The sequence below is a fragment of the Gambusia affinis genome, linkage group LG18, assembly GCF_019740435.1.
Source record: "Gambusia affinis linkage group LG18, SWU_Gaff_1.0, whole genome shotgun sequence".
NCBI classification, from domain to species: Eukaryota; Metazoa; Chordata; class Actinopteri; order Cyprinodontiformes; family Poeciliidae; genus Gambusia; species Gambusia affinis.
Window position 1 is genome coordinate 8,418,390 of NC_057885.1, and position 26,655 is coordinate 8,445,044.

Sequence of the window (26,655 nt, forward strand, 5' to 3'; positions counted from 1 at the left end):
TACAGTTGATTTTGTAGTTTTATTACAGAATTAGTTTCAAAAACAGTCAACAAGCAGCTCACTCAGTAGATGCACTCATACTCTTTTCACTGCGACTGACGTCATCGAGGACTACGCTTAAAAACGTCACAGAAAATCAGCAAAATCAGCTTGTCAATGCACCAGAGGCACAGTCAGGCATTTTCTTCACCTACACTCAATTCCTTCCTGATCTCCTCTCAAAATATGGGACAGTGAGCACATAAACCAAGAGTTAAACATGTTCGAAATATAGTGCAAGACAACAGATGTGTGTGTAAACTGTTGACAGTTCACTATAATTAAGCAAACAGCTTGGTCTACGGTAAGCGGTAAGTTCTAGACAATATCACAGCTTATCCTTAAAAGGAGCGATACGCTCACTAACCCAACAAAGGCAAATATGAGTAAGAAATATGCTGAATTTCAGTATCACAAATTGAAAAAGCTGCTTTTTAACAGTGAAAACTAAAAGTGTCAGACGTCTCTTGAACATCCTTCAGTTGTGTTACCGTCTTAAAATCTCACAACAACTAAATAAATAAGAGTGTAAAGATTTACATATATTGCTGTCCAGTTACGAACCCTGGTGGAGATGCAATTGTACTATATTGTGAACTATTAACTATCTATTTTGAAGTTGTTCAGTCGATGAAGATCACACACACACACGAAAACAAATGCCTTCGTTATAATCAGCCTAGTTAGTTGTTGATTGTTCAATTTCTTTACTCCAGATAAAAATGGGTTTCTATATAAAAAAAGAACACCAAATAAATGGGCTGAAGACGTGAACCTTTGACACTTAGCTCGGAACACACAAAATTCAACAAAAAAAGCAAAATTCAGACAGCATTGTAAAAAAAAAAGAAAGAAAAAAAGCATAGGACCAATACTAAAGTGGCGATAAATTAGTTTGCATTTTTCTTTCTTTTTAAGAACAAATGCAGATTATAATCGTGGCTCTCGCTCATAAAAAAGGTAAGATACACGAATTGAAAATCTCAGGCGGATGTAAAGCTGAGTTTGAGAAGTCAGCAAACAGGTGCAGAGTACATTAACAAGACCTCCAGATATTAAACAGTATATTTCTCTTCAAAGCCAAGGCCATTTGGTTTACAAATGTCAGACTTCATTTGACTAAAAGAAGTTTGAAACTCACTTTTCAAAGTCATACAGGAAGTAGTTAAGCTGCCCTGTGTTACTTAGAGTCAACTAAAGAAAAAAAAAAGAAAGAAAGACTTGTAGTCGAAAACACTCTGGTAAAAACTTTTTCAGTGTTTCTGTAGCAAAAAAAGCATCAACAAAAAAGAAAAAGTGACAGGGTGATAAATAAAAAAAACAACCCAAAAGAGTCATTTGTAATCATTGTGGAAATAATCCTAACCGCTGAATGCTAACTCTGGCTAAATGCTAACGATGGCGTCATAGCTGATTTTAAATTATTCATCTGTAGTAGAAAAAGGAACAGGTGACAGAGTGGTAAAGTCAAGCAAAAGATTAATTTGTAAGCACTGTGGAAATGCTGCCAACCATTAAATGCTAACTTTGGCTAAATGCTAACAATAATATCACAGTGCTAAGTTTAAGGGATATATTTGTTAAATCTAATAAGTCTTGCCTCTAATTCAGACTCTAGAATACTTTTGTCAAACTGGAATTGATCACTCTACACTCGGCACCAACAATATTAGCAAGTCCAAGTTAGATTTATGTTAGAGTTTCTTATAGGGCTGTGAGGTTCAGTTTGGTGAATCTATTCATGATAGTCAAAAGCGTAGGTAAACTTTTGTTGTAAACCTTAAATTGTGTGCAATCCCCTGAGCTTTTGCTTCATTACATCCCTAATATTCCTCAACTCATTTGGAGGAACAGATAGATGGGATCTGCTTGTGGGTTTAGTTTTTACATTTTAATTGATGTAATCTGCTGGTATGGAGGAAATTACAATCCTGAGCAACTCAGGAGAAGAAATTTTGATTTTCTGTTGCTGTCCAATCATGCTGTATGAGTAAAGGATTAAGCGAAGGTTATTAAAGATATGAGCACTGAGGACTTCCTTAAAAATGCTAACTTGTAAAAAAAAAAAAAGCCAACTGGCTAGCAACATGGCTTTTACTCTACAGCCTAACAAAAACAGCAGCACACTCTCTGCTTTAACACTCTGACCTTATGGCATCTCACCATTCTGTTACTTTATTACTGTGCTATAAAACACACTACATCCTTTTCTGGTAGACCGTCACTGCACCGCACACGCCCCGCTAGGCAGGAAGTCCTGCACATACACCGCCACAGCCTTAGTGAGGTAGGTCATGCTCCCAAAGCGGCCACTGGGAGCGCTGTCGTACAACAGCTTGCACACTCCTGTGAACGGGTCCTTCTCCAGGATGTGCTCTTCCGCTCCCAGGTCCTTCTGCGGGGACGGGAGGCAAAACAAGAAATCCGTCTGAGCGCACGGCTGAAATCTAGACGCTGGCGTTTGGGGCCGCCGATTCTGACCTGATCTTTGTAGAACATGTCGTTGGCCTGGTGGACGATCTTCTCCACGTGAATGATGGAGCCGATGCTGGGGATGTCCACGTCGGCCAGCATGGTGAGGACCAGGATGGCCTCCACCAGCAGCTGTCGGTACTCGGGCTGGGGGACACGGTTCAGCACCGTCTCCACGTGGACGGAGAACTTAATCTCTCCAGGCGTCATCTGAGGACGGCAAATAATAAATATGGAACTAGTCTAAATCATTTTTCTTGCATTAAGAAGGAAGGTTTGGTTTAATTTCGCTAATCAAAGCCACATCAATGGTGTTTTATCCAAGTGATTTCAACTCTTCGTTGGCATAGATGGACTAAAACCTTTGATTATTATTAATTAGAGAGTCTTCAGCAATAAATGGCTAAAAACTCTTCAGTAACAGATAAAATATTTCACCAATCCCAAACTGAATTATGCAGTCACCTTAAAAAAAATCTTTAACATCAATCCGCAATAAGTCTAACTTGGACCTGCTGATATATTGTAGTGTTGATTTTTGTCTAATGCTGAAAAAGCATTAAAAATGTGTTTTCACAACTAGAATAAATGTTTCTCAGTGTACAATATCTCCCAGACTGTTTTGATATCACGTTTGGTCAAGGAAATGTAAAAACGTAAGCAGTTGAGTGATTTCTTACCTCTCTGGTGGTTGAAGATGGAAGGACAAATCCCTCTATGGAGAGACCATGGCACTGCAACACAATTAGGACAGTTTATCTCTGCCTTATATCAAAGAATTCAATACGTTGAACTCTTTGATAGCATGTTTAGCAAAATAAAATAAGACCTTTAGGTTCTAATTCTAGCACCATCCAAAGAGACTAATGAGTACTTAGCTGAACAACGCTTTCTTTAACTGGTCAATTTGTAAAAAGATACAGGCAAGAATAAGTTATTTTTTTCTTTTTTTTTGCGGCGCTAGTGGCTCGTATTTTTTGTGACAGTAGGCAGACGGGAAGGTGGGTGAGGAGAGGGGGGAAGACATGCAGCAAGGGTCGTCGGGACCGGGAGTCGAACCTGCAACCTCCGCGTCGAGGACTGGGGCCTCCAAGCGTGGGGCGTGCTAACCCCCTGCGCCACAACAGCACGCCCCAAGAATAAGTTCTTTAACCTATTCCAAACTTATTACACTTCACAATAGGGTAGATTATTCACTGAATAATGAATAACAAACGTCAAGCAGACAGACCTTCTGCAGGATCTTCCACACTTTCTGGTAGAAGCCAACGGGGACCCTGTTCAGCGCTCCGTCCAGCCGCCTCCTGCGCAGCCACTGGCCATGTCTGGTGTCCTTGGAAACAGGGAAGCTGTCCGGAACGTCAATAGACTCCACAGAGGGCAGTCTGTACCTCTGCAGGGCGAGGATGACAAAGGACAAGTCTCTGTAGGCCAGCGTTTCTCAATTCCGGTCCTCAGGCCCCCCCTGCCCGGCATGTTTTAGGTGTTTCGCTTCTGCCACCCACCTGGATTTAATATGTGGGTGATTAACGGGCTTCTGTAGCACTTGATGGTCATGCATTAATTTAAATCAGCTGCTCTGGAATAGATGTACATCTAAAACACGCAGAGCAGGGGGGCCTGAGGACTGGAAATGAGAAGTGCTGCTGTAGCCACTGATGGTATGTGGTGAAACAGCACCCCCTGCTTGTTTAAAAGCACAGTGAAACGTTTTTAGACGTATTCACAAAAAGTGACACCAAGTTGTTGTTTTGTTTTATGATGCGCTTTGGAAGAAAACATCTGCATCCTGCTAGTTCATCTTTTCGTTTTACCAAGGGGGAAGTTTCAACAGTTCTACTGAAGGGCGGGGGACATCTCAAAATCTGTTACCAGATGCAATTAACCAACTTACAATTAATTGTCCATTAATGGTTAATTAGATTAAAATAAATTCCAATCGATTAACTAATAACGTCCGCTTAGTGTTGTAGTTTGGCCGCCATCCAGCAGAGGGCGCCGCTGGTCATCCTTGAAGGAGCCAACTAAACAAAGATGGCGGAGCAAAGCCAGAACGGGAAAGCGAAACGGTCCAAAAAGAGTCCAGTGCAGGATGCAAAAAGCACTTTATGCGGTTCTGTTTTGAAATATAACCTCTAAACGAACTCCTTAACTTACCACTTTAGTTGCGCTCATTCAACCGAGCTGCATGAGGGAGGAGCGTCCACTTCTCTACCAAAAATTACTGATATGTAACGAAGAGGATGTGCAGACAGAAAAGCGGACGGGTTGATGGGAGAAAAATTGTTGAGAGCTTCATGGAGCTATGTTTTAACATTCCTTCAAGAGTAACAAGTGTAAGAATATCTCTCTTTTCATGGGGAGTTAAGGGTTTTACATATTTTTTTCTTTATAACTTTCTTTTTTCTATTCAGCAACCCAAAGGGTTCCTTTTATTGTTAGGTTTTATGAATATGTCCAAGTGTAATAATGTGGGAAAACCATTACATTACTAAATCCAGGGGATGTCTCTATAAAAATCCTAAAAAACTGGCAGATAAAAGCAGATTTTTACCCCAGATTCGATGTTTTCTACGTCCACTGACTGAGCTCGGACACCCTGAGAGGCAGAACAAACAAACAAATGGAGATAATGAGCAAAAAAAAAGAAAAAGCAAAAACAAAAAATTGTAGAAAAAGTTATGAATCGGATCAATCCCAGACTAGTAGAGTCACAACATGCACGATCGCACACCAGTGTCGGAAACAATGGGGATTAACAAGTAGTTGAGAAGAATCACCCGGAGGAATTAGTCAAGTTATTATAAAAAAAAAAAAACATTTAATTTGAGGAAATTAAATGTATTCACCATCTTCAATCAGGCAGCAGATAATTCCAAAATCATCCTGTTAACAGTTTATTAAAAAAGAAAGAGCACCATAATACATCATATTTTCCCCTCGGCTATCAGATCGGCAGAAACGAAAGGCGCTTCAGACTGAAATGAATGATCTCTAGTGAACCCCAGCTGTTTATTTTATTGTCACCTTCTCGGTGGGCGTCACAGGCTGGTCGAGCTGAAAGGCAGAAACATGATTTAAGATTTTGAGTTTACACCCATGAATCTGGTTTAATCCAGATCAGATCTTACAGTCTGCTTCGACTAACGCAAAGAACAAGCTAATGAAAGTTGGAGGTGCTAATGTCCATTAATAGCTTTATGAACAATTTACTGATTTTTGACAATTCCTGGACTGCAACTTTACATTTATTTTTTCTTACCCAATTCTGATTTAGTTTTGAAAAACTCAAACTTAACAGTGTTAAAAAAAAAGGATCGATTATGGCAACATGTAGCTGTTTTCAACTTAAAATTAATCACTTGAAAACTCCTCTTGTTATTTGCTATGGCTATATGTGACAATGATTTTGCCACTTTAAATACTTAAATTTGAGCAAAAAATGCTGCTTTGCTTAAAAAAAAAAAAAAAAAACATACAAGGAAAGAAATAAGAAGAGAATACAAGAAAGAATGATAGAAAAGCAGAGAAAACGGTAGAAAAAATAAGATTACTAACGGGAGGAAAGAGGAGAAGGAATAAAAAGAAAGAAAAAAGAAAATACAATGAAAATTCATGATGCTAAACGCAGAAGCGATGTTGTCGTGTCGCACGCAAGTCTCAACAACAAAGACTTGAGACTTCAGCTCCTGGTCAGGATCTTGAATCTCTTTAACGATCTTGATCTCATGTGGAAACGACGACGACGAGGTAAACTAATGTTCTGTCCACATGTAACACACCACTTAGAGAAGAGACCCGATTTGTGTCAAATTGTCACAAAAAAGACAATTTGTTCCTACTTTTATGCATTTTTTTTTTTCTTTGAAAATTAGTAACGTTAAACTCAAATTTGAAACAGATCTTGACAGTAGATAACCAAACCGTATTTTCTTGTGGGAGACCCAACACCATCAATTTTCCCATATGGATTACCGTCCAAATAAGATCCAGCAGGAAAAAAAAACTACAAACACCAGCTCCTTTAGTAAACTGGAGTTTTGAGTCAGTTTTAGGAATTAAGATCATTTTTCTCCATTCAAACGTGATTCGCACAATTAATAAAAATCTCCGTCTCGGATTATTATTATTTCTTCAAAACTTTAAATCGGTGAAACTGAAATCATTTTCCTCATCTGCACCCTTCAGGTGAATTAACACCCACTATAACATTCAGCATCACCTTACTGGGGTCCAGCATAGACAACCTGCGCTCCAGCTGCAAGAAGCACAAAAGTAAAGTTCACCATATTGTTTAAAATAAGATAATCACGTCCCAGAATCTCATTTTCCTCTGTTTAATAACAATTGTTGAGTTAGCCTCTCCGTCCTTAGTACTGTTTAAAAGTTGTAATGGTGTTTCTCACTCCACACCCGAATGCAGGTCGGGTTAAAAGTCTTAATGTGTTAATGAGCCTCAGCTGCCTACCATCTTCATGTCGCTCTTCAGTTTACTGATGCCGGCTCTCTCGCTCTTGGTGGTGCCGCTGTTGCCTAGGTGATGGATGGAGATGGCAGGACTGACGCCGACGTCTGCCTCCCTTACTGCGGACGAGAAAACCAAACACAGTCTTACATTTTACAGCGCTCTGGCATCGTTTTCTATGTAGTTGCCTAGTTTTCTATGTAGTTGCCTAGTTTTATGTTTGCGCTTTATTGTTGATTTATTGGCAGATCTAGCTTCATAAAAACTTCAATAACTTAAAACCTGAAGGAAGAAAAAAGACACAAAGAAAGAAAGAAAAACAGAGAAATGAAAATGAAAAGAAAAAAGCAAAGAGAAAGAAAAGAGACAGATAGAAAGACAAAGAAATAATGTATGAAATTAATAATAGCAGAAGACAGAAAGAATTAAAGGACAAAGAAAAAGGTGGAAAGAAAAACATTAAGGAAAAAGGCAAAAAGAAAAGAGATGAAATAAGAAAGAAAGATGAAGAAAGAAGGAGAAAGAGAGATCAAGAAAAGCTGAAATAAGAAATGCAGAAAGAAACCGGAAGAAGAAAGGCAGAAATAATGAAATAAAAGCAGAAAGAAGGAAAGGAAATAAAGAATGAGAGGAATAAAGAAAGGAAAGAAAGAAAGGATACAAGGCAGGCAGCAAACAACAAAAACATTAGGAATCAAAGAAGTGAGATATGCTGTATGGAGGGGAAGAAGGGACGGAATAGAAATAGGGACACAAAGAGGAAGGGAAGATGGACACAACAAAAGAAAAAAGGAAAAAGGTCTGGACCACTGACACCAAATCCAGATCTCAGATTTTTCAGGTAGGATGGCAACTAGACAGCAGACAAAATATATGTAGCCAGGCTGTGCAAATTATTCAAAACAACAAGTTGTGATAATGGAGGACTGACCGCTGCGCTGCACTCCGAACTCTTTCCCACTCAGGATGTGGTGCAGCAGATTCTTCAGCTCAGACGGGCTGAGACTCATCAGGCTCTCTGTGGCTTCCTCTCCTGCTCAAACACACGAAAACAAGTCCAGGATGTTCTTCCATCGTTTCCAATTCGACTCAGTTAGAACCTCTGACTGACCAACGAAACAAACAGGCTGGTAACGTGTGACGCCCACCTGAGCAGCTGAGCGACTGAGCCAGTTCGGCAGCCATGACCTGAATAATGAGGCCGATTCGCAGCCGGAACATCTCGCTGAACAGAGACGGCTGAGTCCTGATGCTCATCGCCAGGTACACCATGATCTCCTGGGAGACGGGCAGAGAGGGGTGCTGGATTACGACAGGTAGGAGCGACTCACAGGAGGCTATGAGGGGGAGGGGAGACGCAGTGAGCCACCTGGGTGAGGATGGCCAAGCTGATGTTGTTGTCGCTGGCCTCGTCGATGAGAGCGGCCAGCTGGTCCGGAGGGATGGGAGCCGTGATGGTCTTCTCTCTTGGCTCAGGAGGAAGTCCCACGGTCAGGTGCTTCTGGTGCGCCAGCAAGTCAGAGCACGCCTAGACAAAGTTGGGGAGATGGATTTGGAACCGTTTCTGCACTTCTAAAATGCACGTGCTTAATAAGGTTTATAATCAATTTTTATGTAAAAGTTTTCCCAGACTCTTGTTTTCCACACTTCCAGGTCACATACTGTTCTCATATACAACATACAAAAACTAACTATGAAGTTATGGCTTATAATTTGATAGCAGACAGCTTGGAACAGGCTGGAACTTGGAGAAAAAAAATAACGGGGAGTAAGGGAAGATATAAGAAAACGAGGGCACAAAATAAGAAGAATGGACTGTAGGAAAGAGAAGGGGAAAACATCAGAAAGAAAAGAGGAAATTAAAAAGTGGCAAAAGAAATTAAATTCAGGCTTTGTACAGGTGTCACCAACTCAAATTTAAGGCTTTTTAAGGCCATTAGGAGTAGAATTTAAGACCTGCACCACATAGAAGTGCACAAACAAAAATCGCAAATAAATAAATTGCACGGGTTGGCAACAAATGAGGCAACGGCTAAATCAACTGGCGATTGATTAGCACTTACAAATGATGGATGTAAAAAAGCTAGCCATTACTGGCTGGCTATCAAGGGTCTAGTTAGCTAGCTAGCCAGGATAGAGCTTGCTCGCTAGCAAGATTACAGCTAGCTGCTAATTAGCAGCGAGTTAGCAGTAGCAGCCTGGAATTGAAAGAACACGTTAAAGATGTCTGCATGAGACTCATATCTTTGCATAACAGTAAAGTCCTTTGAGAAAAAAACCTACATAGAATGAGATTAAATAGTTCTGGCACAACAAAACTAAGACCAGTGACTGACATGCTTAAGGCTAACTTATTTATTTCAGATTCAAGATAACGAATGGGTGCTAAAAATCAGGAGATAGACAGTTTTTTATACTTTCAGATACTTTTTCCCATATTATTCTAGGACCTGGAATTACTGAAATCAAGTTCTGGACTTTGACTAATCTTCCTGAAGCTCCCAGGAATTGAGAGCAGCTTTTGCTGCAAGGATCCCTCACACGGCAACGCAACCGCTCCGTACCGAGTCGAGCTCCTCCACCTTCTTCTTCAGCATCCCAGAGATCATCCTGATGAGGCCCCAGTGTTTGAGGTCACCAGCCTTCTCATAAAGCTCGCTCAGTAGAGATCCGACTGTGGAGCCTCTGCCTCGCAGCTGGGTGTCCCACTCCATACCCCTGAGAGCACACACAAACAAGACGGTTACTGTGGACTGCGGCGGCAGTAGCAGTCCTGTTCGACTGCGCTAATATGCATAGGTCAAAGTCTTACTTGTCTTTGAAGAGGATGTAAAGGATATCTGCCTGGTCCTGGAGGTTTTTCGTGTCCTTCAGCAGCTGCACCAGAGCGTCATAGTCAACGGCTCCGCTTTCGTCTCTGGGGATGCCGCTCTCCACTGTGACTGACACCGCAGAGCTCTGCAGAATGGACGGAGGGAGACACGGTCAGAGTGAGGCGGGCATTTGGTGCCGGCGAAGAAGAAGAAAGAGAAGAACAAGGAGAACCTGTGTTTCCTGCGGCTCAGAAGGGTCTGGGAGATTCAAGTTGAGTGACGGCTGACAGGAATGAAACAGCTTGCTCGGTAGGTACATGTTGACGTCTGGAAGAAGAAAAAAAGAAAAGAAAAAGTCACAGGGATCACCCGGTTCATGCAGATTTTATCAACTCAAATTTAAGACTTTTTATAACCATATTAAGACCATTATGAATAAATTTTAAGAGATATCTCACGACAAATGTAAAAACAAAATGCAGGGAACCAAAACTGTTAAATTTTTGGGGTCTTTTTGTGGCTTTGGCAGCAGGCTTTGTGCTTCTCACATGGCATATGGCTAGTGAGCTAGCAAGTTTGTTAGAGAGTTAACTAGCCACAATGGCTAGTTAGCAAACAAAATAAAAGTGAAAAAGTACAGGAACCAGACCCAGAAAGGGGGAAACAAATGTAAGAAACCTGATATCAACAAAGAAAATCTACTCGTCTTCTGCTCTCTAAGCTAACTAGCTAGATGATATGCTAGCTGCTGATAACTTGTTTGTTTGCTTGCTAGCTAGCAAGCAAGTACAGGGAACTTATCTTATCTGCCTTTAGTCACAGAATGCAGTGAGTGAGGATGTCTGTGCACAAGTCAAATTTTTGCCTGACAGAAAAGTTCCAAGAGAAAAAAAATCTATATAGAATATGAGATTAAATAGTCTTTCCACACTAAAATTTAAGACCTGTGATTAACAGGTTTGAGGCTAACTTACGTTTTCTTAAATTTCTTAAGGCCTTAGTTTAAGATAAAATAATTTAAGACGTTTTAAGGATGCATGATTCATTATCTTGAGGTTCATTATCTGCTGAGAGTTTAGAAACAGAACTCCTGTAACGGCTCACTGTGTACGTTCAGATCCTGAGCCTTGTTCATCAGAGAAACCATCTCTTTGGTCTTGGTGGCCACCGCCTTGAACCTGCCCAGGCCTCCTGCCTGACGCTTAGACTTTTTGGGGGAAGAGTGAGCCAACAGGTGGTCCAGATACTGGGCGAGGTCGTCCGCTTCTGGAGGAAGGGACAGCGAGGAAACAACAATGAGTAAAAAAAAAAGTAAAAATAACAGGAAAGGGCAAATACACAGAATAAGGAGAAACTAAAAGAGAAAAAGGACCTAACTCACCTTTCTTTAAAACAACACAAATAATATAAAATAGTGTAAAAGACTTAAAGGTCTGAAAAATCTATTTTTAGTTAGATTTTTTCATTAGCATGCAATTGTTAAAGAGAAATGTGATGCATTAAGGAGAAACTGCACCGAACCAGCTGTGCCAAGTCATGCTCGCAAAATCAGTTTTATCAGCCAAAATGTTTTCACTGCAGCATAATTTGCTATTTTAATTCAAGAAGAAAGCAAACATTTTCAAAGTGAACTCAAGCTGCCATGCATCTTTATATATATATATATATATATATATATATATATATATATATATATATATATATATATATATATATATATATATATATATATATATTGGGTTGATGCAAACAAAATACACACACAACATGCTGCCTCACCACAACCACCATCACTATGGAGAAACTCTACACAGGATGAGGGTCAGTGTACAAATGATGTAGAAGACAGTGGTGATTAATGCAAGTCTGCAGGTGATTCAGGTTTATGATGGAGCTCCAGGTAAATTATGTTAAAGATAAGCTCAGAGAGGTTAGTTTAATCATTTACAATGACAGAGAATTAAATTTATTGTAATAATCAGAAACAAAAATAAAAATTATTCAGTACGATTCAGTTTCTTCATGGGCAAATGCTTGCGACAAGAGATAAATGAATTCTCTGTACCAACATTTGACACCATGAATGTATTTTTTGAGTGCATTCTAAAAGTAAAACGTACGAAAAAGCACGTAACCTGTAGTGGTGCAAATGTCTTATTATTAGCTGGTCGCCACTCCTCTCCATCATCCAGACTTTATTCTTACCATCATCACAACGTAACTCATGCACGTTTCCATCGCCGTCATCATCATCACCATCATCATCATCATCATACTGGTCGCCGTGCCGGCCCATGCTGCCGGAACCCTTACCGTCGAGGAAGCTGAGGTGAGCGCAGCAGGAAGTAGTCAGGAACTCTGACAGCTTTCCCGTCTGGGTCCTTACAGAGGAAGGAGACGGGAATGAATTGATTTATGGTGTTTACAGGGTTTGTACACTTTTCCCACAGTAGAATACAAGAACTTTACAGCGTAAGTTTTCTAACTTTACCAGCGAACAATACAAATGAACTAAAAAAAAAAACAGAGTTTCAATTCACTATTGTATAATAATTTATTACAGCTATTAATAATGTCCAGAGGGGACATTATTTTTAAAACATTCGACAGTAGGGACAAACTTTTATGTTTTGAAATGTCTCTCTCTATACTCCCGCTGTACACCTGACTGGTCTATGAACAAAACTTTAACAAGAAAAACAATAAAAAAATAATCTTTACTTCAAACACACAGATCAATAGGTCAAGCATTGACTCATTAGAAATAATTAATATTCCTTACATTGAAACAAGTCACATAAAGGTTAATTACATTTCTGCTCAAATTAAATGCTGAACTTGTGGAAAATGTCACGGTCTGACAGTGTGGGGTGTCCCGTCAGATCGTCAGTTACCGAAACCACACACAAAAAAAGTCATAAAGGCAAGCATGGGTTCACTGTGACCTCACCAGAGCAAAACAATTGTGGGCTCCAAATGACCCCGTCTCTTAAGACCGTGGGAGCATTAAGCACAATATTTCAAAGAAAGCTACAAAATAATCTCTAAAAAAAATGCTCTTGCTATGTTTACTGTCATTTAGGAAATAGAACTAATTTTGATGATTCTCACTGACCTAAAACAAGAAAGAAATCAGTCCAATTTAACTTCAGGCAGTGAGTTAAATTGGACTAACTCACTTCCATGACTTTTTACATGGAAAAAATCAGATTTTTCCATGTAAAATATGACTTTTTACATGGAAAAAATCAGATTTTTCCATGTAAAATATGACTTTTTACATGGAAGGTATCACCTGAAAATAACATTTTCTAAATTTAAGTTTTTAATCGAAGGTTAACTTGCATTTTCTTACAAAACTGTACAGTTTGACTATCAAGTACCTTCAAGGACCTCATGCAGTAATCCAGCACTTTCCAAACCTTGAAAAAACCCAATTTAAAGTGGACAATCATCAAACATAAATCCACCTTGCTCCTCCGTAATATCCGTCCTGTAGCTTCTTTAGCGTAGCTATGACTGCAGGGTCCAGGTCAGTGCGGTCTTCAGCTGCAGCAGAACAAAGCAAAACAACCATCACAGAGGCAAAGCATGTACAGGTTTCACAGAAAGAACGTGCAGCGGAGACAAACACCCACTCAGCATGGTCTGTGAGATGGGGAAGGTGACCGTCGGTCGTCCGGTAATCCTCCATCTGGACGCGAGGTAGGCAATCTCGTTCCTCAGCATCTCCACGATCATCTTGTTGTCCAGAGCCAAGTAGAACTGCTGGTGGTCGATAAACTGTGTTTGGTTTTAGCAAAAAAAAAAAAAAAAGAAAAAACATGGAGGACGAGAGGTTTTCAATGTGAAATCTTTTGGAATTTTAATCCAAGTATCTACTGTTTGACATTACCTGAGGAGTGAAAGCAAAGATTGTGTTTCTAATGATGTAGAACTTGGAGGTTCCCAGGACTCCTATTCTTCTGTAGGGTCTCCCTGTCAGGCCGAGCCTTGGGTTACGGCCTGAAACGGACAAGGAGAATTAAGAAAGAACGGGAAGGTGAGGGAAAAAATTACATTTTGTGCCACCAAGTATCATTGCAACAAGATTTGATGTTAGCCGTACATTCTCAGTCTGTGCTTAGGACTCTTATTTTGAAGTACAAAAGAAAGCAGTTCTTGGTAACAAAACCGCTGAACTGCTCTTTTTACATCGTTTATGAGGAAACATTTTTACTAAAAAATGTATTGAGGCACGAACAAGATATGAAGTTTCTGAGCACTGTGAGAACATTGGCTAGATTTTAGCCGCTAATGTTTAAGTTAGCATCAGATCTGAAGCTTCCCATTTGCACTAAGCTGCCACTTCACAGTTTTCTACATAAAGTCTGGACTTAGTTTACAATCTAAAAACTCTCAAACTTGAACTGGATACCTATTTACTGAACTGAGATTGCTAAAAGCACAACTTGAGATTCACTAAATTTATTTTTGTTTGCGAAAAGACAAAAAAGGAAAAATTGAATGATTTTCTGACAATAGTGCCACCTCAGAATGAGACAAACATCAAGCTAGATTATACGGACTGGTAAAAACTAGACAGAATTATTCTACATAGATTTTAGATTACGCAAGACCCAGTTTATTATATGTGAAACTTTTCGCCTATACGAGAGACAGAAAAAGGATTATATTTTTGCCTCCACCGGTTCTGAAGACTTCTTCTTGACACAAGAACAAGAGACGATGTGGAGCTTGTACCGAGTCTGGCATAGATGTGGCTCAGGACTCTGGAGGGCTGAACATGGATGGGATGGATATCCGCCACGGTCTCCACGTCTATACCGTTCTTCATCAGCAGCCCCTTAATCTCATCCGTCTCAGCCAAAATGGACACTAAAGGAGAAAACCGGTTTGTTTAGGTAAAAACAATAAAATGACTGCAGGAATGAACTGGCCTTGGCTGTGAATTCACCCTGTACAACTACATCAGGCTTAGGGATTGTGGAGAACCTTCTGTTGAGGGGATCAATCTCTCCGGGGGCGAGAAAACCCTAAAAACACACAAGAACTGTTTATAGGGTTTCTGCAGGTTTGACCAACTCAAATTTAAGACTTTTAAAGACCTTTATGAATAGCATTTATTACCTATGTTCCAAAAGAATTGTACAAACGTCATCCAACCAACTGGAGTAAAATTTACACTTCCCCAGCATGGACACAAAAAAACCTAGCTAGCAAGCAAGGGTATGTTAGCAATGAGTCACAGAACGCAATAAAGTCTGCGTGTGACTCAAATATTTGCCTAACAGAAAAGTTCAGTGAGAGAAAAAAAAAAAAAAAAAAATATATATATATATATATATATATATATATGAGATTAAATATGTCTGATAAGATAAAATTTAATACCTATGATTAACGCTAACTCACACTTCTAAAATGTCATTTTAAGGCCTTAATTTCAAGCTATGAATTTAACAGGTTTTATGACTTTAAAGTTTATTGGACAAATACTTATGCATTCTGATTTAGTTTTCAAAGAACTACTTTATTTAATCTTCAAAAGTGTATGTTTGCTACATTCATTCTTTTATGTTTTGTATAACATAAAAGAATGTTTTTTTACGTTTTTGGGTAGCCCCTCCATTATAAGAGGGGCTATACCCAAAAACCTCCCAGTATTTCTTCATTGACAACAAGCAGGAGCTTACTGACAGTTTGGAGGCTTTTGGCATTGTCTGGATGAGTAACAGTAAGCAGCATCAGACAGACCAAGAAAACCAATTACAAACAGTGAGAACAGGTTTCTCATGTTTGGTCACCTCAGAGAGGAGTTTTCCAAGGATGTACAACGATTGACCCCATTTTAGAGGACACTTCCCCATTGGGATCCTTTCTACTGAGTGAGGGTTCATGTACTCCTCTTCCACCTGTTTGAACATCCAAGCACATAGAGGGAGAGATTTACAATCACCTAAAATCCATTTTCACTCAAAGAACTCAGTGTGAAGCTGAGATTAGATATAAAAGACGTGCTAAAGGTTGAAATCCATCACCTTATCTGGAGGGACACTGTAGAGTTCTGGCAGCAGCCGGATCCCATCTTTCTGTTTGATCAGGATCGCCTCCAGCGCCTCTTGGTACTCCAGCACCTGTAACCAACATCAGCGGAAATATACAGAAAACACGTCCGCGTACCTCCATGTGCAAAAGAACGTACAACATTGTTTCAATAATTTACCTATAAAAGGAATCATTTAATAAAAATGTGGTATAGAGGTGTAAAATCAGGCAAATACACTGCCTGGCCAAAATAAAAGTCGCCACCTGGATTTAACTTAGCAAATAGGTACAAGCCTCCTATTGTATAAGTACTGCATAGGCGATTATCTTTCAGCTGGCAACAAGTTATTTAACCCCAGCTGATGCAATGAGTAACTCCTCATTTCTTAAACAACCATGTCGAAAGACACATCCTGTGGTCGTGGAAAAGACGTTAGTCTGTTTAAGAAGGCTCAAATCATTGGCATGCATCAAGCAGAGAAAACATCTAAGGAGATTGCAGAAACTACTAGAATTGAGTTAAGAACTGTCCAACGCATCATTAAAAACTGGAAGGATGGTGGGGAACCATCGTCTTCCAGGAAGAAATGTGGTCGGAGAGAAATCCTGAATGATCGTTATCGGCGATTACTTAAACGTTTGGTCAAATCAAATCGAAGAAAAACAACAGTAGAACTCAGGAGTATGTTTAATTGTGAACACAAAAGCATTTCCACATGAACAATGTGAAGGGAACTCAAGGGGTTGGGATTGAACAGCTGGTTAGCCGTAAGAAAACCTCTAATCAGTAAAGCTAACCAGAAAAAAGGCTTCAGTTTGCTAGGGCGCATAAAGATTGGACTCTGGAGGAATGGAAGAGGGTCATGGGGTCTGATGAGTCCAGATTTACCCTGTTCCAGAGTGATGGGTGCATCAGGGTAAGAAGAGAGGCAGGTGAAGTGATGCACCCATCATTCCTAGTGCCTACTGTACAAGCCTGTGGGGCAGTGCTATGATCTGGGGTTGCTGCAGTTGGTCAGGTGTAGGTTCAGCAACATTGTGTGCCCAAAGAATGAGGTAGCTGACTACCTGAATATACTGAATGACCAGGTTATTCCATCAATGGATTTTCTCTTCCCAAGTGGAACAGGCATATTCCAAGATGACAATGCCAGGATTCCTCGGGCTCAAATTGTGAAAGAGTGGTTCAGGGAGCATGAGACATCTTTTTCACACATGGATTGGCCACCACAGAGTCCAGACCTTAACCCCATTGAGAATCTTTGGGATGTGCTGGAGAAGGCTTTGTGCAGAGGTCAGACTCTCCCATCAACAATACAAGATCTTGGTGAAAAATTAATGCAACACTGGATGGAAATAAATCTTGTGACACTGCAGAAGCTTATTGAAACAATGCCACAGCGAATGCGGGATGTAATCAAAGCTAAAGGCGGTCCAACAAAATATTAAAGAGTGTGACCATTATTAGGTGGCGACTTTTTTTTTGGCCAGGCAGTGTACAAACCTAGATGAATGACATTTGATTTTTACTGATATCTGACCAAAGTTTAACTCCCAATAAGTATAATGGTTCAGCTTGTTCGAGTATGCAGGTTTTGTTGATGCATGACTTATATGATTGGTGTGGTATTTAGGGTCAAGATCCTATAAAAGGTACATTTCCTGGGATGCAGACCACTGGGAAGACGGCCAATTGTCCCAATTTCTGCCAATTGTCCCAGTGTCACCCAAGAACCTACAATTCATTAAAGGCAAACTTGGTCTTAAAAATTTAATTGCACAATCAAGAATTAGTTTCCAGCAAAAATAAACAAAAGTGAACATGTGTTTTATGTTGGTCACGGAGGGATAAATTACCTGCTCAGGACTGTTGCTAAAAATGCCGTCGAGTATAAGGTACGTCCAAAACAGAGGCCACTCGCACTCTATGTTTTCAAACAGCTTCAGCTCAGCGGACTCGTAATACAGCCGGTTTGGATCCTTCACGGAGAGAAACGCAGATCAAGACAAAGGTTTAGAAATTCAGGCTTCTGACCCCTAACAATAATAAAAACTATGAAAGTTAACTATAAGCTCGTAGGGATTCACAAAGGTCAAGCACACAGTTAAAGCGGTACCATTATATTGTCACATTTTAAGGCCTTCATTTTGGATAAATGATAACTGGTGATCGATTTTGAAATTATGCAGTTTAATTAAAGGACTCCACTGGTTTCTTTTGAAAAAACAAAGCAACAACAAAGTTTCACACGTTCAACCCTTTAGTCAGAGAAACTAAGATCATCTGAGACATGCATTCACTGCCATGGTGACTGAATCTTTTTGTATTCATGCAGCATCCCTCAGTTTATTGCTGCCCGCAGCTACTTTCCACCCAAACAAAACCCAAGAAAAACATCATCACTGCGGATACAAAAATCTCCCCGGCTTACACTGCTTTGATGATGAAATTTAGGAGAAAATAAAACCGGTCACAAAAGTAACAGTTCAGTTTGCTCCGTCTCAGATGTAACAAGATAACGTTTTGTGAAAAGAAGAAGAAAAGAGCTGTATGTGTGTGAATTGTTTGTGGTTCTTTTTTACCTCTCGGGGAGTTCTGTGGCCGTCTCTGAGAAACCTGCAGCAGCCGTATCGACCCTGAACACAGAGAGCAGAAGCTGATAAAGACAAGTCCTATTAAAAAAGGTGGTAAAATTTTCACAAGAATAGGCATTTAATTAAAGCTGTAGAAAGTATCAGAGCAGGAAAAAAATAAGAATCTCTGGCAAGACAGCAGGAACACAATACAACTGTTTCAGTGTTTCACCTACTCACATTTAAGACTTTCAGACATTTTTAAGCCCATCATAAATGGATAAATTTGTATTTTTCCAAAAAAGCTAATTAGCTAGTTAGCTAGCAGTGAGTTAATGGTAGCCTCAAGTGTCGTGAGTCACAGTACGCAATGAAGATGTCTGAGAGCAACTCAAATTTTTGCCTGACAGAAAAGTGTTGCAAGAGAAAAAAAAAAAACAAGAATATACGAGATTACATAGTCCTATCGGGACCAAATTTCAAACCTGTGATTACTATATCGTCACCTTCCTAAAATAATGGCCCAAGTCATTTTTTGGCAAAAAAAAAAAGAGAAAATATCACCTTGCTTAAATCATCTTTTGGAAAAAAAAACACAACTTAGGTGATCATTTTAGGAAGGTGACAATATTAAAAGCTAAGTTGCATTTTAAAATGAATTTAAGACATTTTAAGGCCTTCAATTTTGATAAATGAACTGGAGATGTTTTATGGGTGCACAGAGACTGTGTTTATTCTCAATTGCTTAAAAAAAAACAATAAAAGCAATCTGCATGCATATTACTTTCTACTGTTTAGAATCAGAAACTATAACGGAAACATGGAGATAAGCACACATTTCTAAAATTATGCAGTTCTTCAATGAAAAAAAACAACAACAACAAAAGCCTAGAACAAACCTCAACTCCAAATCCTGATTTCTACCATACAGCCACTGTAGGGGAGAGGCTACCTGCAGTTTAGAGATGATCTCCTCCTTCGTCATGTTCACTATGCTCATGTCCTCCACTGCGAAGGCGGGGTAGGTGATGATGGCCAGGACTCCGGCGTCTATTTCTTTAGAGATGGACGCTCTGGGTAACATTGACGTCAGAATAGACTGAAAATGAAACACAGAGAGAATGTTTGAGCTAAAAAAGAATATTATTACTTTTTATAACATGTTTTGTGTGTGTGTGTGTACCTGACAGTGCTGTATGTCATCGGCCAGAGCATGGACCACAGATCCAGGCCCTCCTTTTGCTCCAAACAAGTTAAGTTTATCCAGAGCCTCCAAAGCTGCCTGTAGGTCAAGCAGCAACATTAGCAAATAAAAGATTTACTGAATACTCCAATAAGCAGCTCTCAATCGTTAAAAACAAGAAAGAAACGTAGGTACAACTTCTGGTGGAAATCCACATGGTAGGCAACAGCCAATTCAAGATATACACCCAATGCCAACTTTTAACATGTTGCCATGGGAGATTAAAGGATTTCTCAAACATTTATGAAAGAGTCAACACGCCAAGGATGCTTTTGATGAGAGAATAACATTATAACATGATTTAAAGCTGAAAATGAAGTCTGTTTTTCACCACACTGCCCCTTTAAATTAAACCCTGTGTGTTTACTGCAGTGAGGACTTTGCATGCTGTGTTATTTCTGTGTAGGTGGCTATTCTCAAATGACCGCAGAGAACCTGATACCTCCTGTTTAGTGCCACCCAAGGACAGCACTGGAGTCAGGCGGGCAGAGCGCATGAGTGTGAAGCTAAATCTTCAAAATGATCATGTTTAGAATGAAGCTCAAGGCTTTCTTTAATATAACCTCCCCATCATCTAGCACAGCTGTCACCTTTAAGCTCTTCTTCTCTTGTCATTCTCTCCAACAAATATCAGCTCATGCTGCTCAACTTCAAAACAAAGCCGCTGCATCTGACCCAGAGTCAGTTCAGAGCGGCCGGGTCAGCTAAATGTCAGCGTAAAGGCCGCTGGAGTGACTGTGCAAGATATTCACGGGCACACCTGTTCCGGTTTTAGCTCCGGTTCAGGCCCCCGTTCGGACGTTTACCGTTATTCCTGCGACTCTGTAAAACGGGAGCTAACCTTAGCCGTGCCTATGGAGCTGGCATTGATCTCTGTGATGCCCTGGTTGGTTTTGTCTCCTCTCTCCCACATCCCATAATCCTGTAAGAGGCCAGACAAGGAGGAGACACTCAGAGCAGTTCCAGAACGTAAAGGTGAGGTGAGCCAGGTGGATGAACGGACACTTACAGCCACTTTGTAAGCTGCCTCGATGTAGAACATGAGATTCTGAACGACATCCACTTCGTCTTGAGTGTAGACAATATGGAGGCCTACAGCAGAGAAACACAGACTTTAGATCTAAGCGCATTCGGGCGTTGGGGCTAAACGGATAGGAGGTTCTTTGCTGCACCCGACGCAGTCATCTGAGCGAGGAAGAGCAGGAACAGAGAGGTGGCGTCCACCTGCAGGTGGCCCCACTGGTCGTCGCCGACGACGGTGGCGCAGGTCCTGGTGTTGTACTTGGCGTGGAGCGAGTCTTTGGTGCTCCGGCTGTATTTAAACTTCTCCACTTTGTCCAGCTGTGGGAGTAAAACAAAGACAACGAAAAACAGAGCACTTTTGAAATGACATACTTTCCTGTCTGTCTCTATTTTATTTTTTTTTATAGTTTGGCCTTTCCTGCGACTTAGGGTATTTTCACATGCGATACTCCGGCGGACTCGGTTCGATTGATCTGTTCCATTTTCATCTGGTGTGCTTCTCTTTCACACTCCACTGAGTCAAATGAACCAAACCCTTTGAAAAACCTGCTCACCTTGTAACATAACCATTATGTTTGTTTTTTTCTGATTAATTACATTAAAGAAGTAAATGTATCAAACTGTTTTGTAGAACAGTTGCTGTTATTCCATTGTTTAAATTATTCCGTATTTCCACTGTTGAAAACTGATTTTGGGCAGTGTCCTTTTGGTTTTAGGTGTGGTTGACATTAGTGAATAAAAAGAGCCGTGTGCGTCGGCGCGCGGCGGCACATGGCCGTGTGCCGCCGGAGAGGGAGACGCAACACCGTCAGATCTGTGCAGCCGGAGACTTGACTCGATTGAATGTGTAAAACAAGTTGAAAAAATAAATAAATCAAAGAAAAGACATGAAACGGCAATCAAAGTTCGCCCCAGCGCGGCAGATTGTGCATTTAGAAACTGGATCGGAGCTTGGATCCAGGAAACGCCGCCCGGTGTAAGAGGACGCCACTGAGAGAAAGAAAGACGCTCTCCTTTGGGTTGGGCTTTACCTTTCTCTTTTTTTTTTGGGCGGGGGGTGACATTTTGGATTTTTCATTTTGCATTGGGTCTTTGGATTAAAACGGGGAAATACTTTCAGGGCTTTGTTTTGTTTTTTGAGGATATGGGACTCTTTTGCAGACATTATTCTCTTTCAAAAAGAAAGGCAATTTTTGGACATTTAATTATTTAGGGTTTGTTTTACTGATATAAACTGAGTGATTTAAATCTAAACCTGTAATTATTTTTGAGGGATTTTTGGTTACTGATCTATTTATCAGAATAACTATTATTATTTAATTTTGTGTTATTATTATTATTATTATTATTATTATTATTATTATTATTATTATTATTATTATTATTATTATTATTATTATTATTGTGGTTTTTGAATAAATCATTGAGGTAATTGTTTCAAATTTCATATTGAGTGGTTGGATATTTATGTTCTTATCAAATTAAATGGTGTAACATATTTGACCTGATTCCTGTGACAAATCCCCCTTGAGTATATTGTGAGTTCCGCCTTAAATCAAGCTGAATTTTACAACCTCCTCACTTCAACCGAATCAAGACCTAGGTTTGTAGGCAGACCAGAGTTTACTGTACTTTTTTTTTTGGTCCGCATTAAGGTTTGATTTTGCACTCGCACCTCCCCAAACAAACTGTGGAGGTGTCAAACTAGCTCACTGACTCATTAACAAACTAGCTCATTTTTTGACTGGTGCTGTGACGCTTCTGGTCCGTGCAGTTTCGTCTCCACTTCTCGTCTTTGCAGGTGGAACCAGGGCAATGGACGCAACCGGCTCTCTGTCATGCTGGATTTACTGCAGCTCTGCTTTTCACTGGCTATTATCAAGTACGCCAAGCCAGGTCCTTCACAAATGCCAGCAGACTTCCAGACTTTGATAAGAAGCAACTAAACACAACATATCACCGGGACCCTTCATCGACATGAGCAAGGGCCTCCTCAGGTTCGACCATTTCTAAATAAATGCAACTTATACTCAGGAAAATTATGTAATTTGACTTTCCTAGCAATTCAAACATGAAATCCTTTTGTATGCAAGCAATAAGTGAACCGATGATCTTACCTGCCTCATTATACACTGTAGAACGCCTCTCATCAGCTTCACCACGCTCTATGGGGAAAGAGGGTGAAACGTCAAAAGTTTTAAGGTACTGCAGCCGAACTGAAGATGTTGAGTCCATCCACACACCCAACCTGTTCCAGCTCATAGGCCTTGGCCTTGTCTTCGTCTCTGTCTGCGTTCTTCCTGTAGGCCAGGCTGAGGGCCCACACGGACGCAATGCTGTACACATTGTCTCTGACCCAGGCGTCCGGCTGGTCGGTGCTGCCTGGCAGGAGACCCGTCACCGGATCCTGTCCAACACACGGCAACGACAGTTTCTCATATGGAGGATGAGGCAGCTTAGCAACAGGGACGGAGGGCATGGTGAAAGCAATAACGAAGTATTTGATGTTAATCCCAACCCATCATAATTTTTTTTTTTTATGTACTGTGGAGACGATACATGATGTCTTACTAAAATATTTACATCCAGTGCGTTTTAATATGATTTTGTAACACAGAAGGAGTGCACCCCAGTTAGGTGGAAGGAAAATACACTCACTTATAATCTTTACAATTACATTGATGCTTATGGTGGTCAAATATTACAACAGTATTTTAGGCTCACAACATTGAGTCTGGACTACAGCTTTTTTGTTGAATATGGCCTCTTGAGCATCAGGTTCAAACTATCACCTTTTGGAGTTTACCAACATAATCATTGATTCTGGCGCTACAGCACACCGTTAAAGTGAGAAATTTGAGAAATAACAGAATATTAGTGAACAACATATGACATTTCCCATCCCGATCGCAATAATATTGCAGTTGCATGGTGTCTTAATATTGAGAAACCTCCTTAGTTTAAACAGATTAATTTAATAAAATGTATTAAAGATGTTTCCGTTCTGTACAGTCTGATCTTTATGAACGAGAAACACTTTTATTATTATTTTTAAATGTGATGAAGGCCAGACCTTTGCTTATTTCCTATGATTAAGTTTGAATTAGTCTGCAATAAGTTTAGGAATTATAAGAAATCTGATTCTGACTGGAAGCAGCTGATTGTTCTTTCTCTAGATCATCTTTCGTAGTCATAAATTAAAAAAAAATGAATCGTGCTTCCAGCTCTTAACATCTGGAAGATTTGAAAAGGCATAACTGAAATGAAATGTCGAACGATTTATGGGTGCAAAGCCATTTAGCATTCAGTAGGAAATCTGGACATCATCTACCCGGCAACACGCACGTGAAAAATTCTACGACAGCAAAAACAAAAAATGTCTAAAACTACGTTTCCAATAAAGCCCCGTCACCCTCCTGCTGGATCAGGGTTTGTGTCCAAATGTGCAGCTGCTTGTTCGGCTTTTCTCAAGTGTCGCTGCTTTACAGCTCATTAGCTCACAGTGGCAGTCGGCTCTCCCAGCACCAAGGCAGCTTTTGTTTCCAGCAGTGAAAAACCATTCCACAGAGTGGCTGCCGGCCAGGTGGAAGTCAAAATGCTGAGGCGTTTTAAGGAAATCTAAGCAGCTGACTCATAAAATCTGAGATGCAGAGCAACGTGACTGGACCACCAGAGAGTTTTCAATTGGAACAAGATGTGATAATGGAGGACTGTTGGCCAAGTGCTCTATTTGAGCAGTGAAGTGGACACAGTCACAAGAACTGACCGTGTTCACATTCAGATACTGACCTCACATCCAGTTCCTCCCGTTTCAGAGAAAACAGACCCGAGAGTGATTCAGATGAAACATTTTTGCACGGCCCTGAAGGAGCCAAAAGAACCACATCATCTGTAAAGAGCACATATCGGCCAATGCCGATGTTAGTGCCGATATAGGGTAGATCTCTATGTATAATAGGGATAATGATGAGCATGTGTTATCGGCCATAACTACGGATGTACGATGTTTGAGTTTTGGCCGATAACCGATGCCAATGTTCTTTTCCTAAACCTACTTACTGAAACTATATGGCTTGTTCTACTGTGGAATTAAAATACTGCATTATCTTTGTCCATTCAGCCAGCTACCAAAAGCAAATGCTACAAAGGATTCTGAAAATGATGCAATACCTCCAACTTGCTTTATGTTTAATGTCAAATTTATCCATAACGTCTGCTCTGTCAAAGACAATGACAAACACTCAAAACAGTGCAAATTTGTAAATCTTCACAGAACAAAATTCAACCTGCTCACAAGCAACGAGTGAACATGTGAAAAGCACAACAGTTGTGCATTAATACTTAACAGTTTCCTATGACATTGTGCTGCGCTGCAGGCATCATTGTCACTGGTTTCACATAAAAACATTTATGCTGGTGAATTATTTCACCAGTATAAAAGGTGAAATACTTTTATACTGTAGTTTCACCTTTTATATTGTATATTTAATATTGGCCGATACCGATACCATGCAGATAATATTGTGCATTCCTAGCCATGACAGAAGTACTAATGTCAGATATCGGTATCAGCCCAAATTTTCATATCGGTTCATCCCTAAACTCATATACTACCATTTTGAGGAACCAGCAAAACATTTTTTTGTTTGTTTGTTTTATAGGTCACATTTGTCATGCTTAATCGTTCAGCTAATACAAAAATGAGCTTTGTATGTTCTATGATACACAGAAAGAAATTCTAATCATACTCAGTAAATACGGCCTCAAAGAAATACAGAAATTGGTACAAAGCGGTTACAAATTTTAGCTAAATACAGGTAACAAGCAACATGGTTTAAAAGAAGATTTGTGCAGTAAAGTGTTTGGACTTTGAAAGGTACCACAAACTTTACAGATGTATTTATTTATTCTTTTTTTCACGAAATCCATGGGATTAAAAGGAACATTATGTGCAAACCAAAATATCTTTTCAGGAAGTAATTTCTGTAGCGCAGGTTCACATGAAAACCTTTACTACATATTTCTGACATGACTTTAGTTCCTCTACAGTGACTCCAAACACCCCCCCAAAAAAAACATTTAAATATGTCAGAGCAACACAGACTTGCGAAATATAACCTTACTTCGCCCTGTGCATGCTTTACCTCTAACTCTTTTTAGCTTCCGTGTCTGCAACCACTAAACGTGTTAGTTAGCTTAACTCTTAAAGTTGTCAAAGTTATGTAGAAGCTCTTTAGCCACTCACTTGGTGCTGCAGGATAGTTTCCTGCACTATCCGGGCATAGTTGTCCAATTTAACGCCAGAGTTGCTCCTACTTCTCATGCTGACAAGTGAAGGTCTCACTTCTTCTAGGGCGGGTACACACAGTTCTGGACAAAAATGATCTTAGTTTCTCGACAGAGAAGTCATTTTCTGCTGCGCTGTGTTGAATTACTAACAGCCTGAAAGAAGGACGACTAAGCTGTAGTTTGGCTGCAGTATACACAGTTCAGCAGCTGGAGGCAGCGAGAAAGAGGAGGTGAAACATGAATCCCAACTGAGAGCGCAACCGGAAGCAACTCTTCCCATCTTCAAAGTAAAAGCAAACTTCACAGGAAGTGAGAATAGACCAAAGTTTACAGTATATATATAAATTTAAGTTTTAACAATACTAAATTAGCCCAGCATAAATGCCAACCCTCACTTGCGCTCTAAATTGGATATTCTAACAGGACGATAGGACCTGGAAATATTTAAACCAAACATTTCAGAAAGCGAGATGACCACATTAGTTGCATTCAATAACCAGGCTAAAATTAAGACACAAACTTGAAAAAAAATCATAATCATTAACTTTTTAAAATGGAAAATATAATTTAGGAACTGCAGAATAGTTTTTTTTTTTTTTTTTTTTTTACAAATAAATTTGAAAATCTAAAGCAAAAATGGTTGATATAAAAAGAAGTTAACAACAAAACAACAAAAAAGCTCACAGTGC

General features: G+C 39.9%; 1 protein-coding gene across 6 annotated transcripts; it reads right to left on the reverse strand.

Moving 5' to 3' along the window:
* On the reverse strand, window positions 1-26,230 carry phka1a (phosphorylase kinase, alpha 1a (muscle)). 6 transcript variants are annotated; one of them, XM_044097029.1, is made up of 33 exons: window positions 25,923-26,230; window positions 22,926-23,084; window positions 22,795-22,842; window positions 20,827-20,995; window positions 20,664-20,746; window positions 20,496-20,576; window positions 19,595-19,693; window positions 19,364-19,510; window positions 18,421-18,474; window positions 17,695-17,817; window positions 15,831-15,926; window positions 15,597-15,704; window positions 14,747-14,825; window positions 14,533-14,667; window positions 13,685-13,794; window positions 13,428-13,572; window positions 13,260-13,338; window positions 12,103-12,170; window positions 10,894-11,055; window positions 10,022-10,116; window positions 9,789-9,934; window positions 9,541-9,694; window positions 8,346-8,504; window positions 8,125-8,254; window positions 7,908-8,009; window positions 6,980-7,095; window positions 6,734-6,769; window positions 5,539-5,568; window positions 5,066-5,110; window positions 3,743-3,904; window positions 3,192-3,245; window positions 2,521-2,721; window positions 1-2,434 (listed from the first exon to the last, which is right to left on the reverse strand). In XM_044097029.1, exons 1-33 carry the CDS (start codon window positions 25,998-26,000, stop codon window positions 2,261-2,263), a joined length of 3,627 nt encoding a protein of 1,208 aa, XP_043952964.1. In that variant the 5' UTR covers window positions 26,001-26,230; the 3' UTR covers window positions 1-2,260. The 6 variants fall into 6 exon arrangements, with proteins under 6 accessions (XP_043952964.1, XP_043952960.1, XP_043952961.1 ...); XM_044097025.1 differs by having other exon boundaries at window positions 11,995-12,170; XM_044097026.1 differs by lacking the exon at window positions 6,734-6,769 and having other exon boundaries at window positions 11,995-12,170.
* Window positions 26,231-26,655: the final 425 nt, after the last annotated feature.

Coding starts and splice junctions, on each gene's coding strand:
- phka1a (XM_044097025.1), bottom strand. CDS start 26,000: ATGAGAAGTAGGAGCAACTCTGGCGTTAAATTGGACAACTATGCCCGG. Junction 20,747..20,826: donor CGCTCAGATGACTGCGTCGG/GTGCAGCAAAGA, acceptor TCTCTGCTGTAG/GCCTCCATATTGTCTACACT. Junction 7,096..7,907: donor GTTCGGAGTGCAGCGCAGCG/GTCAGTCCTCCA, acceptor TCTCGTCCGCAG/TAAGGGAGGCAGACGTCGGC.